Here is a 17,245-nt window from a genome sequence, read left to right on the forward strand (position 1 = left end):
GGACACTCTTGTCACACAGACTGGAGTCCATTGCCACAGTTATGTTCACTATTTCACTATGACCCTAAACTCCTGGGCTCAAGCAATCCTCCTGCCTCAGCCTCCCTAGTAACTAGGACTACTTACTCAAGCCACTACACCTTGCTAGCACTTTTTTTTTTTTTGTAGTACTCATCTCCTAAAGTGCTCGAATTAAGGTCTGAGCCATTGTGTATGGCCTTAACTACTATTTAGGTAATGCTAGCTGCTGATATATGTAAGTGGGGAAAAAAGTGGTTTTAAATATGAGAGAATTATACTTTGCATTTGATTTTAGCAAAAAAGTTTATTTAGTTAATTTGGTAGTGCTATTATAGGTAGACAGTCTTTCTGCCTGGCATTCCTATGCATATATCTTTATTAAAAAAGCTTTATTAGCTGGCAAACAGTCCATCTCAACAAGCCACGAAACATCTCAACCCTTGCCTCTTGGTACCCCCTTGGTGCTTGTAGCTGAGTGTCTTGTGGGACCCGAAGCATTAAAAAAAGGGGAAAAAAGCTTTATTGCAATATAACTCACATACCATATAATCCACTTATTTAAAGTTTACAGTTCAGTGGTTTTTAGTCTGTACACAGAATTGTGCATCTATCACCATAATCAATTCTTTCCTAAAAAGAAATGTCATGTCCTATTTCTGCCCCCTCTTCCTATCCCTTGGGACCACTAATGTACTTTCTTTCTCTGTATCTTTGCCTATTTTGGGCATTTCAGATGCAGTAAATGGATTCATATAATATGTAGTCTCTTGTGACTGGCCTCTTTCACTTAAGCATAGCTTAAGTTCAAGCTTCTTTCATGTCGTGCCATGTATTAGTACTCCATTCTTTTTCTTTTCTTTTTTTTGAGACAGAGTTTCACTATGTCACCCTTGGTAGAGTGCTGTGGTGTCATAGCTCAGAGCAACCTCAAACTCTTGGGCTTAAGCAGTTCTCTTGCCTTGGCCTTTCAAGTAGCTGGAACTATAGGCACTCACCATAACACCTGGCTTTTTTTTTTTGTTGTAGTTGTTTGACAGTGACCCTGACCAGGTTCAAACCTGCCAGCCCCTATATATGTGGCTGGTGCCCTAACTACTGAGCTACAAGCACTGAGTCTACCCCCATTCTTTTCATTGCTGAGTAATATTCCATCATACAGATATACCACATTGTATTTATCCATTCTGTATACTTGTTAAAAGAAGACTTTTTAAAAATGAGGTTTGTGTTGGCCAAATTTTTATTGCCAAATCTTTGTTGTCAACTTCTTCTTCTTCTTTTTTTTCTTGAGACAGAGTCTCACTTTGTTGCCTGGTAGAGTGCTGTAGCATCATAGTTCACAGCAACCTCAAACTCTTGGGCTCAGGCGATCCTCTTGCCTCAGCCTCCTGAATTGCTGGGACTACAGGCGTGTAGGCAACTCTGTTCTACCAGAGAGTACTTAGTCACATAGAACAGCTGTGCTGGGGAAAAAAGGAAATGGGTCATATCACTGTTATTTGTAAATAAACTGTTTTATTAAAAAAGATTCCCGTGAATATTTGACACCTTTGATGTATCTTAGTTTTGCTATGTGACCTTGAAAATTTTGTCCTTGTTCCATTTCAGTTATCACATAGCACATTAAGATAAGCAGTTATGTAAACAGGTGGTGTTACTGGCCTTAAAAAGAATATAAGTGTTCTCCTTCAACACTGCTAAGAGAGTTATTAGAGTATTGGTGAAGATAACGTCCTTTGATTTAATGAGGTAAGAAGGTTGTTAATGGTTTGTTAGGGTATGAGTTTAACAAATGATGTCCTCTTAACAGTGTTCCTAAATGTAATATGCCTAATATTAAATAAGTTAGAATATAGGTAGAAATTATTTTTTATTTTTATTTTTTACATTTTTAGACAAAATCAAAATTCTCAATATTCGGGCAGTTCTTTTGGAAATTTGTTAAGGAATTGTTACTGGAACTTCCACATTATAATGTAATGATTGGTACAACATTTTTGAGCTTATCTATCCCACCTAATGTGACATCGAGAGAAAGTGCAAAGGTATAAGACAAGACCAGGTATATGAAGATTGAAATTAGGCAGATGTTTTCCTCGTAAAAGGTAGTATTTTAGTGACAGATCTATTCTGTGTTACGGTTTTGCTTGACTTCTGCATTTTCACCGTTCTACTTTATTCTATGGCTTAGGCAAAACAAAAACAAAAGCATTTAGAACAAACTTCCAGTGTTCTGTGGGAAAGCAACTTCAGGGAAGCTCAAATAACTGTAATCTCTTCCCTCCCCTTTCCTCCCTCAACACATAAACACATTTAGAAATAATGTGGTATTTGAAGAGTTAGATGGGAAATGTTTTTTCTAAAAGAGATTGATTAGTGTGCATCTGCTCCAACTGCCTGCAACTTGGACATAAATGTTGAATCATGAAAATTGATGTTTCTTTTCAATCAAGAGTCTGTGATATGGCATAAGAGCATCAGTTTGGGAGCCTGGCTCCACCACTTATCAGCTGTGTGACTTCAGACATGTTTTTTAAATATCACTGAGCTTTATTTCCTCTATCAAAAACAAAAGAATTACCTTGCAATGTTATAAACATTAAATGTTTCTGCAAAGCATTTACTAAGAGCCTGGCTCACAGGAACAGTCAGTGTAGGTAGCAGTTGCTGATGGGGTTAATGACATGATTTGAGTCAAGCACAAGCATTGAAGATTGTTGTCTTGCACTGTGTGCTCTGTATTACACAATTGTTTTGGAAAGTGAGGCAAAGGATGCAATTTCTGTGACTTACATACTAGTTTTACAAATCCAGTCTGCTGTTTATCTCATTCTGTGTTCTTATTTTTCCCTTTGATAATCTAGAGTGGCTGGCTTGATTCTAGAATGAACCAGTAAACTTGTCACTCAGGATTGTTAAAATCTGGTAGCTTCATCCTGTAGAGGAGCATTTTCCTTTAACGTTATACCGTTTAAAGTTTGTTTTGTTACAGTTTGGCCTGACATTGTTGAGTTTTAGGGGGAGTAAATCAGGTATTGTGACTTTTTCATTCCCAGACAGGCTCTGTTGCAGCTAAAGTGCCTGTATTCAGGGATGCCCGGCCTTATTCTGTGATGTGTACCTATCATATAAGATTCTGATCAGAGTCCATCTTTTAGAAGCAGAAGCTGCTTTACTTAATGATTTTCTTTAAATTCATTGAGTTATATAGAATCTGCATATTTGAAACATTTATCAATCTGCTAGGGAATACTGTGATGTTATCTACTTAAGTAAACATTTAAGCCTGGTTAAATATCACTACATCTCCCAAATCTACCTGTTTCTTTACCTCATAACCGATTATGTTCACATATACCCTCCTACACACCCCCACTCATATGGGGTAGCCATGAAGTTTGTGTGCAATTTAAAATAGTTGTCAAAGGCTGGGCGTAAGCCAGTAAGCTTACATGCTTGTAAGCCTAGCAGTCTGGGAGGCCAAGGCCGGTGGATTACTTGAGCTCAGCCCGAGCAAGTTTGAGACCAACCCGAGCAAGAGTGAAACCCCATATAAAAATAGATAGGCATTGTGGCAGGCATGTGTAGTCCCAGCTACTTGGGAGGCTGAGGCAAGGAAATCACTTGAGCCCAAGGTTTGAGGTTGCTGTGAGCTATGACACGATGGCAGTCTACCAAGGGTAACAAGTGAGACTATGTTTCAAAAGAATAGAATAGAATAGAATTCAGTTCATCTATTTCAAATTACAGGTGAACTTCACGGCCACCCTGTATATTAAAGTTTTAAAGTGGGCACCCCGGTGTAAAAACAGGTTATTTTCATTGCTTCTTTTACTTTTTGAGATTCATGGACAAACTGTAATTTATCCTGGCTAAGAAAAGAAAAATCTGAGCAAAGGCCAATTATCCTGAAAGTGTTACACTAGGATTAGACTTTTAAAGCAACTCCACAGAGATGTACAGTGGAATTTCAAAAATTATCTTGGGGAAATCTGAAGAAAAAAACTATTTCACTTAGACCTTTGTATTTTAGATGGTGCTGTGCAAGAGGGAAGAGATACTTCTTCAGAAATGCTCATCCCAACTAGAGCCAACAGAAGACAAACTTATTTCAGCTGTAGGGCTAGTACCATGTAGTATGTTAAAAAGATAGCTATCAGCTGGGCCTGTAATCTCAGCACTTTGGGAGGCCCAGGTGGGATGATCCCCTTGAGAACAGGAGTTTGAGACCAGCCTGACCAACAGTGAAACCCCATTTTTACAAAAAATAGGAAAATTAGCCACATATGGTGGCATGTGCTTGTAGTACCAACTACTTGGGTGGCGGAGGCCGGAGGATTACCTAAGCCCAGGAGTTTGAGGTTGCTGTGAGCTATGATGACACTACTGCACTCTAGCCTAGGCAGCAGAGCAACACATTGTATTAAAAAAAAAAAAAAAAGATACATTATTTATTTTTATTAAATCATAGCTATATACATTAATGCAATCATGGGGTACAATGTGCTGGTTTTATATACAATTTGAAATATTTTCATCAAACTGGTTAACATAGCCTTCAGGGCATTTTCTTAGTTATTGTGTTAAGACATTTATATTCTATACCTAGTAAATTTCACATGTACTCTTGTTAGATGCACCGTAGGTGTGGTTCCACCAATTTCTCTCTCTATCCATCCTCCCCTCTCCCCTTCCTTCCCTCTCCCTTTTCCCCTTCTTCTTGGGCTATAATTGGGTTATAGCTTTCATAGATATATAATTTTTTGAGCTAAGCTTTAACTGAGATGTAACTTTAGTTATGACTATAGTTTATCTGTAGGATCCTGTAATTGTAGTCTATGGTAGTGGTTAAGGTTGTGGACTCTAGAGTCCTGGCTGGTTGACTACTAAGTGTCAATCATACAGTGTTGTTGTGAGGATTAAGTGGGACAAGCCAGATGAGGTACTTATGTAACATAGTAACTACTTGCAGCAGCATCATCACCACACTAGGAGAGCCATTTTATTTTATAGTTTATTATATTGAAGAACCTTCAGCAACAGACATAAGAGAACACTTTTTACACATCAGGGTGGTGAGTTTGTTTTTTTAATGGAAGTACTTTGACTACTTATGACTTTTATTTATGTTAATTACCAGAGACTTGTATCTTTCCCCCATCTGAAGCCACATAATGTAATATTTATCTGCATCACAATATTTATAGTAGGTGTATAATAAAAAAAAATAGGATATTGAAAAAAGCCAGTGTGAAGTGAGGAGGCTACTAGAGACATGCATTTACATTTTGTACCTTGATGCTACTTTGGATGTTAACATGTAGGCCAAGAAAACATTATTTGCTTTGATCTTGAGAACAATATAAAGATAACACTAACATTTTACATAGTGCTTTGTAGTTTACAAAGTCTTTCCTTTGTATACTTTTTTATATATCATATTAGGGTATAATATTCTTCCCATATTTATAGTATAATGTTATCTTGAATTTATTAACTTAGCTAACTGGAAGACCTATATTAGAATCTTTCACCTATAATAGATTTGTAAGGCAGGATTACAAAGACACCCAGAATAATTGCTGATCAGAATAACTTGGCTTATTTATTATAAATATGTCCAATTCTGATATACTAACACTCAGAGTATCTGTTAGTGGATAATTTGCCTTACAAGCCATTCATTTGTTTCCTCATTGATTTTCTTGATAATACTTTCTAATTGATTTATGTTTTTATTAAGGGATAGTGGAATAATCAAGAACTATATGGGGATCCTTTATTTTTTTTTTTTCTTTTCTTTCTCTCATTTATTTTTTTATTAAAGTCAGGGTCTTTCTATGTTGCCCTGCTGGTCTCAAGAGCCTGGTCTCAAATGTTCCTTCTACTTCAGCCTCCTAAAGTGCTGGGAATACAGGTGTAAACCACCATACTTCACCCTTTTTCTTTTATTCTTCTTTTTATATTTTACAATACTTATTTTAGGGCTCGGGGCCTGTAGCTCAGCAGCTAGGGCGCCAACCACATACACCGGAGCTGGCAGGTTCAAATTCAGCCTGGGCCTGCTAAACAACAATGACAACAAAAAATAAAAATAGCTGGGCGTTGTGGTGGGTGCCTGTAGTTCCAGCTACTTGGGAGACTAAGGCAAGAGAATTGCTTAAGCCCAAGAGTTTGAGGTTACTGTGAGCTGTGACACCAAGGCACTCTACTGAGGGCGACAAAGTGAGACTGTGTCTCCAAAAAAAAAAAAAAAAAAAAAAGAAATACTGATTTTGGGAGTTGGACTTGATGTATCATTTGAACTAGTACATTTGAAGTATATTTAGGTTTTTGGAATTGTAGTAATTTAGATTTGGTGTTTTATTTGAAACGAAAATGTACTAGTAACAAAATAAATTGAAGAAATTGCCAGGGAACAATCTTGACATGCATCAAACTGGTAGGTCCAGTTTCATGGGTGAGATATTTTAACCTTACTGATGTACTGAAACTATGTCAGTTCAGAGAGTTTCTTAGTTCATCTGTACAAAGCCAATGTAACAAAGTCAAAACTTGGTGGAAAAAACACTAAGCTGATCTCTCAGGATGGACATTTTGTTTAAATATAGGAATGAGTATTTATTGCCTTTTACCCCTATCAAGTTCTGTGTGTGATATGCATTTTCTCTTTTGATCTTTACGGTAGATAGGCCCATACGGTAGGACAACTCTTGTTATCCCCATTTTACAAATAAGGCACACCTTTATAATGAGGCATCTCAGAGAGGGCGAATGAAGGAAGGAATGTTGTCCAGAAACACACAACTGTAAAGTGACAGCACCTGCATTGAAATTGAGTATTTTTTTCCTTTTTTTCCCTTTTAATCTGTAAAAAAACAAAGTATGTTGAAATTGCATATCTGACTTGAGGGAGCTCAAACTCTTAACAGATTGTGCTAGCATATAAGAGATAAGAACCCCAAACAAAAAAGAGAATGTGGAAAAATTTATTAGGTAAATTGTCTTTTATAGTGATTATACCTGAAATAAATGAGATTTTGTCTCTTTTCCAAATACATTTATATGTTAAAATTTTAAACCAGATTTGTATGCTGTACTTATATCAGAAAAACTGTGTTTTAATAATTTAGACCAATGTGTTGGGTAGTAGGTACTGCAACTATATAGACTTTACTGCTCGGTTACTAAAACTACTTTTTATTTTCTTTTAAAATAAAGAATAGAAGGTGTTTACAGGGATCTTTAGTTAACAGAAATATTTTCATTTGTGGATAATGAAGCTGTTTCAATGGCAGATCTTTTTAAAATATGCAGAGAATTTGGCAGTGAAGAATTCTTCACAGAAAACTGTGTGCTAGGACTTGGAGATATATTGCACAATCCTAGCTTGTTTTATGTAATACATCTGTTCCTGAAATCTGTTAAAATGCTCTTTGGTTAGGCACAGTGGCCTGTTCCTGTAGTCCCAGGTACTCTGGAAGCTAAGACAAAAGGATCACTTGAGCCCATAAATTTGAGTCTACCCTGGGCAACATATTGAGACCCTGTGTCAATAAATAAATAAACAAAATCTTTCAAAAAAGTGAAGAAAAAGACTGGGAATACGATGGCTCATGCCTATAATCCTAGCAGTCTGGGAGACAAGGCAGAGGATTGCTTGAGCTCAGGAGTTTGAGACCAGCCTGAATAAGAACAAAACCCCATCTCTACTAAAAATAGAAAACACTAGCCTAGTATGGTGGTTCTTGGGAGGCTGAGGCAAGAGGATCACTTGAGCCCAAGAGTTTGGGGTTGCTGTGAGCTGTGACACCCTAGCACTCTGTAAAAAAGTAAAGAAAAATAAAATGCAAAATGCACTTTAGATTTGGTGACAGCAGTAGCTACTGGGGAGAGGTACTCTCTGGAAAGAGAACAATGGTATTATGCTTTTGAATGTACACTTGTGTATGTTTGTGTATTATTATTCCCAAATGTAATTTTTTAAAATGTGCTATGGAGACTTGATTAAAGGATTTCAGAATTTTGTTAGTCACCCTAATTTTTTGTGAGTTTATCCATCTAGATGCTGTATATCTACAGAGTTCCTTTAATTTTATTATGGTTTATATACGATAATAAAGGAAACCATAACAGTATTGGATCTAGTCCCATCCTCCACACCCTGATTGCTTTGCTTTTTTTCTACCTCTACTCCAGAACAGTGCTCAGATCTGAGAGAAACTAGAGAAAAGTGAGTTGAAAACATTTTGAAGTTCTCTTTCTCTCATCAGATGGATCTCTGCTTTGTAAACTTACTGAAGGACAGCATAAATACAAAATATGCACAAGTCCTGTACAGTTCGATTAATTTTCATACAGTTTGACCAATTTTCATAAAGTGAACACTTACCTATCAGCTTTTGCTTTTAGTTGAAGCTAAACGTTGTTGCTAAGTGCAGATAATTAAGTTTGTTCATCAATTTTTCTGAAAAGACTATCCCTGTTAAAAATAAAACCAAAACCATGCCTGTCAGTTTCAGATTGTAGTAAACCAATCAGATTGTAGTAAACCAACACTTTAGGAGTGTTTATTTCTGTTTAAATCAAACATTGAAGGACTTTCATCATCAATACATTTTACTTATTGCTTACTATATCACATACATTATAACAAGTGATTTATTGTTTAATTCTTATAATAACTTTAAAAGATACTGTTATTGTTGATCCCAGGCTGGAGTGCAGTGGTAGGATCATAGCTTACTGGAGCCTCAAACTCAGTTATTACTATTTTTATTTTGGATAGACAAAACTAAGGCTTAGAGAGGCTAAGATAATTTATTTGTCTGTGTTCAAGTACCCACACCTTTGTAGAGTCTGACCTTAAAAAAGAGCCCGAACACTTACTGTTACATCCTATTTTCATCATGTGTATATATAATGCATATGCTGCATGGTAAAATATTATCAGATTATGTCATGATAGAGTGAGGTGCTGGGTTTCTGTTTGTGTGTTTTTGTTTTTTTAAATCAAAGGTAAAGGAAGTTCTTTTAAGAGTAAGTCAGTCCTCAAAGCAGTGTCTTCATAGAACAGGGTATTGAGGGCATAGGAATTTGTCTCAAAGGAGTGTTTTCATAGCAAGCGCAGTCTATAGTTTGTGTGTTTATTGGAGAGGCTTTGAAGTCAGAGGAGCTATTGAAGACTATGGGAACAGCATGGCCCCAGACTACTCTTGGTATTTTCTTGTCTTGATGTAAAGATATTGTATCAGCTACTTGAAGGTGTGCTCATTTTGTCCCAGTCTCAAAAAAGGAGTATCTGCTTGGGGGAATTTTAAAGAAACTGTTTTTAACTTTTTGTTTCAGGAAAATATTTGATAGATATTTCATTTTAAACTATTTCATAGAGGATCTTGGCAGGATGTTTCACAATAACCGTGTACCAGATTGAGTTCTGCTGTTATGGAAGCTTGACAAGTTATGTCAAAGTTCTTGTGTTTATTGATATCCAAAAACCTGTTGAATGATCCATCATTTCTTAAATATCTGCCTAGGACCTTGGGTTGTGTATATTGAAGGAATAAACACGCCTGGTTAGGGGAGTAACATGTTGTGCTGTTTATATTGGTCATTTTCCTTCTCTTTTGAACTTGATGGCATTGCCACATGCGTGATTAACCACAACTGGGAACTCTATAGTGGACAGTGTTGAAATTTGGGGAACTATTTCTCTCCTGTTGAAACTTAATTTTATTTTCATTATTGCTACTAAAAAAAAATCTACTGAAGTTTTGCTTTCAACACATGTCCTAAATTTGCCTGTAATTAATAGAAAGGAAAAATTGGTGTATGTATTTTTCTCTATAGTTTAATTTGCTTCTAGAAATTCAGGCTTTGAAAAACTCTGATCTTTCATAGATTTTAAGACCAGATCTACCCTTTGTCATCCCCATGATTTGTAATTTATTTCTATTCAAAAAACAAAGGTGGTTGGGCGGTACCTGTGGCTCAAAGGAATAGGGTGCTGGTCCCATATGCCAGAGGTGGCAGGTTCAAACCCAGCCCCGGCCAAAAACTGCAAAAAAAACCAAAGGTAGAAATAATCTGCAAGTGCCAAGCAGCAGAAGATCTTGTAATAACAAAAATTTAATTGTTTGTATTAGTGTAATCCCAGATAATGGCACAAATAAAGCTGACTCAATTTAAGGAATGTAGTTTTGAATGTTGTAATTCTTTTTTTTTTTTTATTGAATGGTAACTATGTACATTAATGCAATTTTTGGGTACAGTGTGGGGTTTTCACATGCAATCCGAAATACTTCCATCAAACTGGTCAACACAGCCTTCATGTCATTTTCTCAGTTATTGTTTTAAAACGTTCACATTCTACTCTTAGAAAGATTCACTTGTACCCCTGTAAGATGAATGTTGTAATTCTTAACAGCAATAGTTCTGACGCCTGGGTGCAAATTGGACACAATATCAGACCATGGACACCCCAGATATTCTGATTTATTTGATACCACATGGGATCAAATGTTAACCCCTTAAAATGTTTCCTAGTGTATAGCGAAGGTTCATAAGCACTGGTAGAATATAGTCAGGTTCCCTGATTCAAATAAAAGGTAGAAAATATGCTTGATATTTTACATGACAAGAGCTTTTCGAAGTATTTTGGAGAGTCATTATTTTTTTTTGAAGAAGTAGCCAGCTAAGTGGAATGCTACTTTCCATTTTTGTTAGAGCATCACAGAAGTATTGACACCTTCATTCTTAAAAGTAGGTAACAAATCTTACTGCTAACTGTTAGGAGTATAGGTATTTTATGAATATTTCTGAGCTTTCTGAGGCTACTCTTTTAAATAAATCTTGGAAGCGATCTGGATGAAATGGTATATAAAAAAAACTAAGATAGATATGGTTTGGCAGTCTCCAACAAAGACCTGGAGTATAATATCTGAAATATATTCAGAAAGAATAACAAAGTTTATATAGAAGGAGTCGAAAAAAGGTATATACATTTAAGAAAGAAAGAAAAAATGTGTTAAAATTTTAATAGTACGTACTGATAACAAAAGATGAACAAAGTCATGTTTGGGCATCTCTTTTTTTTTTTTTTGCAGTTTTTGGCCAGGGCCAGGTTTGAACCTTCCACCTCGGGTATGTGGGGCCGGTGCCCTATTCTTTGAGCCACAGGCACCACCCATATTTGGGCATTAAGTCAAACACGACTTAAGTATTACAATTTTAATACAGTTCTTTCCTTCTTAAAGTTTATATGCATATTTTGGGCATCTTCTGTATATCTTTTTCTCTATAAGCTAAAAAAAGTTATTTATGGTAGAGAGAATTAATTGTCAAATGATAGACTTAAAACTAAATTAAATTGAATTCTATTATTGGTTGAATTGTGTATGCACATGCACACACATGCCCTCATTTAATACATTGAAGACCTACCCCCCCCCCAGTACCTCAGAATGTGACCTTATTTGGAAATAGAGTCACTACAGATGGAATTAGTTAAGATGAGGTCATCCTGGTGTAAGGTGAGCCCTTATTCCTTTATGACTGGTATTCTTATAAAAAGGGAAAATTTAGACACAGACACAGGGAGAACTCATGAGAACATGAAGACTAGCCATCTGTAAGCCAAAGTGAGGCCTGGAACGCTTCTTCCCTCATCGTCCACACAAGGAACCGATTCTACCAATACCTTGACTTCAGACTTTGAACAAACAAAACTGTGAGACATGAATTTCTGTTGTTTAAGAGACCTAGTTTTGTGGTACTTGGTTGTGTCAGCCATAGCAAACTCATACCAAGTCCCAATAATATTTTAACATTTGAATCTTAACCATGTCTTGTTTTTGTTTGAGACAGAGTCTCACTCTTTTTGCCCCAGACTAAAGTACCATAGTGTAAGCATAGCTCACAGCAACCTCAAATTCCTGGGCTCATATGATCCTCCTGCCTTACCCTCTTGAGTAGATGAGAGTACAAGTGCCCACCACAAAGCCCAGCTCATTTTTTCTTTTTTTTTTTTTTTTGAGACGGAGCCTCAAGCTATTCCCCTGGGTAGAGTGTCATGGCTTCCCAGCTCACAGCAACCTCCAACTCCTGGGCTCAAGCGAGTCTCCTGCCTCAGCCTCCCAAGTAGCTGGGACCACAGGCGCCTGCCACAACGCCTGGCCATTTTTTGGTTGCAGCCATCATTGTTGTTTGGCAGGCCCGGGCTGGGGATTCGAACCCGCCGCCTTAGGTGTATGTGGCTGGCACCTTAGCCGCTTGAGCCACAGGCGCCGAGCCCAGCTCGTTTTTTCTATTTTCAGTAGAGACGAAGTGTCATGCTCAGGTTGGTCTCAAACTCTTGAGCCTCAAGCAGTCCTCCCATCTCAACCTGACTTTACCATGTCTTTATTTAGAAGTAGGGAAACTAGTTCTCTGTAAGGAATTTTAGAATGTGTGGTTATGGACTTCATAGATTGCCGGTGACTCGTACTTGAGCCAGTTGCTAGTCGTCAGTCCAGTTTAAGAGGCAGTTTATTACGAGCCAGATCCACAGAGAATTTCTAGAATATGTATCCTCCTTCCTTTTATGGTAATAGAGTGGAAGTCCTTCCATCACCGGAGAGGTGTTTCCTAGGTGTATTTTGTATATATAGATTCAGGTCTTTTACCTAACTGTTCATATTATGAAGACCGAAAAGTTGGTCTGTTTCTTATATATAGATGAAAACACCCTGGTGAAATTAGAGGCGAACAGCTTTTAATTTATATCCCTATTTCAGTAGACTAGAAAAGAGTGGACCATGCTTTTCATGATAAAAGTAAGTGCTTCAGAAGGAAAAGGCTATAGGCTCAAGTTAGTAGTGATCCTGGAAAGTACCGTGCTAACCAAGAGGAACTGGCTATGCAGATGAGAAAGTTTATCATAGACTCAAATTGGTGAAGCCATGGAAAAAATAATAAAGTCATACCTCCACCCTCTGGTTTTCTAAATAGTGCCAAGTAAATATGGTAATAAAACTGCTGTGTTTAAGGCTTAACTATAATCGTGTACAGGTAAAGAGCATAGACCTTAGATTCGGTTCAAGTTAGAGTTCTTTGCTAGCTATATAACTTGACAGTAGATTACTCTGTGAGGACCAGATCAGCTCCATTTTGTTGTCTACCACATAAGTTCTGTTCCTAGGCCCCTGGCCTGCGGGGTGAAATAAGCTCATCTCATGCTTTTTACATCAGAGTGTGTCTCGGACTGTCTGTGGGGGTCTTTTGGGAGAATTTCAGGCATAACAACTTCCCTTCCCCTTGCTTCCATTTTCCTATGTATAAAATAGTTGAGCATATCTCCATTGTAGGTTTTGTGGAGGTTAAATTGAGGGGTAGTCTATGTAAAGCATTGAGCAAAATGCCTGGTGCATTTGAGTGCTAATAAATGTTAATAGCAATAGGAAAGTCAGTAGCTGTGTGGCCACTGTACATTCTACTCCTTCTCCCCATTTGATGCATAAGCTTGAATAATCCCTTCTCTCGTTATGTCATAAGCTCAGACTGTTTTGGGAATCCATGACTGTAAAATACATCTTAACAAAACCCAGAAGGGCCCTTAGGATCATCTGGTGCTCTTCCTTCATTTAAGGTAAGGAAAATGAGGTCATGATGTCAGAGTTGGAGAAGGCACTCAGTCTCCTGGTTCACAATTTTATCTGTTGCTGCCTTCTAAATCACGGATCCATGTGTCCCTTTTCAGTCATAATTAAGTTTTTCTTTCAAAGGAAACTTATTTTTCTACTTTATCAATATTTTTTGATAGTTTAAAAATTAAATTATTTGACTAAAACTAAAATGATTGTTTAAAGAAGATTAGAATATGCTTGATTGTATATACACTGTTATGGAACACAGAAAATGGTAACAATGGTTGTCTCTGGAAAGGGCACTAAAGTAGAAGTGGCATTGATTATAGTGGAGTCTGAAAAAGTGTTCCTGAGACCTGTGAATTCTGGGGAATAGAGTAATCACAGGTTAGTAGAATAAATAGGACAAGGAAGAGAGTGGTAATAAGTTTCCTTAGTTAATTGAAACTTAGGAACTATACAGATTAAAAATTTTGGTGATATCCCTTATAATGTTCTCTATCTTACTATACCCAAATGACAGGAGCCAAATAGATTTGAATAGGGAGGACTATTTTGGTTTTCCTTTGGACAAGGACTGCTCCTGTAAATTGCGTTTTACCTGTTTCCATCTTTGACTTAGTGGGTGACCTTGGTTAAGTTTCTTGATTCCTCACCATGATATCAGTGGATGGAGAGATGAGCTCTGTTCTTACCTAGTGCATAGGGTTGTTGCAGCATAAAATGAAGTCATGTGACAGAAGGATAGGAGCTCAACTTGGGCTATTAGATGTGTTTTAACAAGAGCATCATCATGCTAGGTTGGGTTGCATGTACGCTAGTCACCTCCCAAAGAGGGAAAGGCAAGGCCAAATGACTTTGCCTTGGACATTTTTATATGTAAATATAGATATTTACATTTTAAATGTAATTTATATGTAAATATAAATATATATAAATTTATATATACACACAAAATATTTTATATGTAAATATATATGTTTATATGTTATTATATATGTGTGATATATATATATCTTCTGTGTGGAGTATGTGTGTTACAGTATAATTTTATTTCTGTTTTTAGAGATAGGGGTCTTGCCATGTTGCCCAGGCTGGAGTGCAATGACCATTTACAGATATGATCATACCTCATTGCAGCTTCAAATTTCTGGCCTCAAGTGATCCTCCCTCTTTAGCTTCCTAAGTAGCTGGGACTACAGATGTGCACTCCCATACCCTGCTTCTACAGTATAATTTTTGACCCTCCTAGTTTTCACAAGTTTTAAAACTTGTTTTACAATTTGAAGAGCCCCAGTTACTTTTGGCTAACTTCCTCTTTTCTGAAACAGGAACAAATGTTTTGAAATAAAACGATCCAAATACATTTTAGGGTCATTACCTATAAATTTCAGAATATAGTGTAGTGTTCTTTTTTCTTTTTTATTGTTGGGGATTTATTGAGGGCACAAGAAACAAGGTTACACTGATTGCATTTGTTAGGTAAAGTCCCTCTTACAATCGTGTCTTGCCCCCAAAAAGTGTGGCACACATCAAGACCCCACCCCCCTTCCTCCTTCCCTCTCTCTGCATTTCTTTTCCTCCACCCCTCCCTCCTTCGCCTAGTGTTCTTGAAAGCAAAGATAGTATCTGTTTAGGACCTACGATATATGTTTAATTTAGGCAATTAAATTCTTGTGATAGAAGTAATACCTAATCTCAGTTCTGTACACATTAATTTTTAAATACTGAGGCTGCTGAGCTATAAGAAACCATAAATAATATTTTCTATACAGCACACTTAAGGAAAACAGAAAAGTTGCTGGGTGATAGGCTTGCATCTGTGGTCCCAACTACTTGGGAAGCTGAGGCAGGAAGATCACTTAGGCTGAGGAGTCCAAGAATGTTGTTCACTATGATTGCACCAGTGAATAGCCACTCCACTCCAGCCTGAGCATCACAGTGAGAGACCTTGTCTCTAAAAAATAAGTAAAATAAAATTTAAAAATATATTTTTAGGCTGAGTGCAGTGGTTCACACTGATAATCTTAGCCCTCTGGGTGACTGAGGTGGGTGGATAGCAGACCAGCCCGAGCAAGAGTAAGACCCCATCTGTACTTAAAATAGAAAAATCAGCTGGGCACAGTTGCTCATGCCTTTGATCCTAGCACTCTGGGAGGCCAAGGCAGGTGGATTGCTTGAGTTCATGAGTTTGAGACCAGCCTGAGCCAGAGTAAGACCCTGTCTTCAAAACTAGCCAGGCATTGTAACAGCCACCAGTAGTCCCCCTCAGTAGGCTGAGGCAAGAGGATCACTTGAGCCCAAGAATTTGAAGTTACTGTGAACTATAATGCAATAGCACTCTACTGAGGATAACAGAGTAAGAGTTTGTCTCAAAAATAAATAAGTAAAATAAAAATAGAAAAACTAGCTGGGCATTGTGGTGGGCACCTATAGCCTCAGCTGCTCAGAAGGCTGAGGCAGGAGGATCACTTGAGCCCAGGAGTTTGAGGTTGCTGTGAGCTATGACTCCACAGCACTCTATACAGGGCTACAGAATAAGACTCTGCCTCAGAATAAAAATGAATTTTTAAGGGCCCAAGTGAGGTAGCTCACACCTGTAATCCTAGCACTCTGGGAGGTCCAGGTGGGAGGATCCCTTGAGCTCAGGAGTTTGAGATGAGCCTGAGCAAGAACAAGACCCCATCTCTACTAAAAACAGAAAATTAGATAACTCCTGTGATCCTCCTTCCTCCGTGTAGCTGGATGTGCCATCATGCCTGACGTAAGTTTTCTGTATTTTGTGGAGATGAGGTCTTGTTCTATTGCCCAGCCTAGTCTTGAACTCGCAGTCTCAAACAATCCTCCCAAAGTGTTGGGATTACAGGCATGAGCTACTGTGCCCATCCTATTTGGTCTTAGCAGATACATGTTCTCTGCAGCCTAGTAGGATTGTCAAGATACAAGTAGCTAATTATGTAAAACCTAAATCAATATCCAATATAAAATATTTTTGAGCTGTTTAACAAAGCAAAACTTTGTTAATTCTTTATTTTTTCTCACCTCTTCGCAATGCTTCCAGCTTGGTGATCCAGCTATTTTTCCTGCTGTCATTGTGGAACATGTTCCTGGTGCTGATATTCTCAACAGTTACGCTGGTCTCGCCTGTGTGGAGGAGCCCAATGACATGATTACTGAGAGCTCACTGGATGTTGCTGAAGAAGAAATCATAGATGACGATGATGATGACATCACCCTTACAGGTGCCTTTGTCTATAGTGGAACTTTGGTGTAGCACAGTTTTAGGCAATGTCCTAGTCTTGAGGTTTGGGGGCATAAAAAGTCTTTACCTTGATTTTAAGAAACTTCATTACCTGCAGAAGCTAGAGCCCTGCCTGGAAAAGGAAATTACATTTACTCTCTCCTCTGTGTTCCGTACTGCTTTGGCACCTCTCATTTATTTTTCTTCTTTTTTTTCTTTTAATACAGAGAGTCTCACTGTGTTGCTTCAAGCTAGAGTGCCATTGCCTCAGCCCTGCTCACAGCAATCTCAAACTTCTGGGTTCAAGCAGTCCTCTTGTGTCAGCATCCCAGTTAGCTCCGACTACAGGCATGCATCACTA

General features: G+C 37.7%; 1 protein-coding gene across 2 annotated transcripts in view; it reads left to right on the forward strand.

Moving 5' to 3' along the window:
• Positions 1–17,245, forward strand: part of ELF1 (E74 like ETS transcription factor 1) — a 115,226-nt gene that overhangs the window by 69,417 nt on the left and 28,564 nt on the right. For both annotated transcript variants that reach the window (XM_023513420.1, XM_012805380.2), the window contains exon 3: positions 16,705–16,885. In XM_023513420.1, coding sequence (XP_023369188.1) covers positions 16,705–16,885 — 181 coding nt within the window. The remainder of the gene's footprint in view (positions 1–16,704; positions 16,886–17,245) is intronic.

This window comes from Otolemur garnettii, unplaced genomic scaffold (assembly GCF_000181295.1).
Source record: "Otolemur garnettii isolate 467f Iridium unplaced genomic scaffold, OtoGar3 scaffold00040, whole genome shotgun sequence".
Lineage (NCBI taxonomy): Eukaryota > Metazoa > Chordata > Mammalia > Primates > Galagidae > Otolemur > Otolemur garnettii.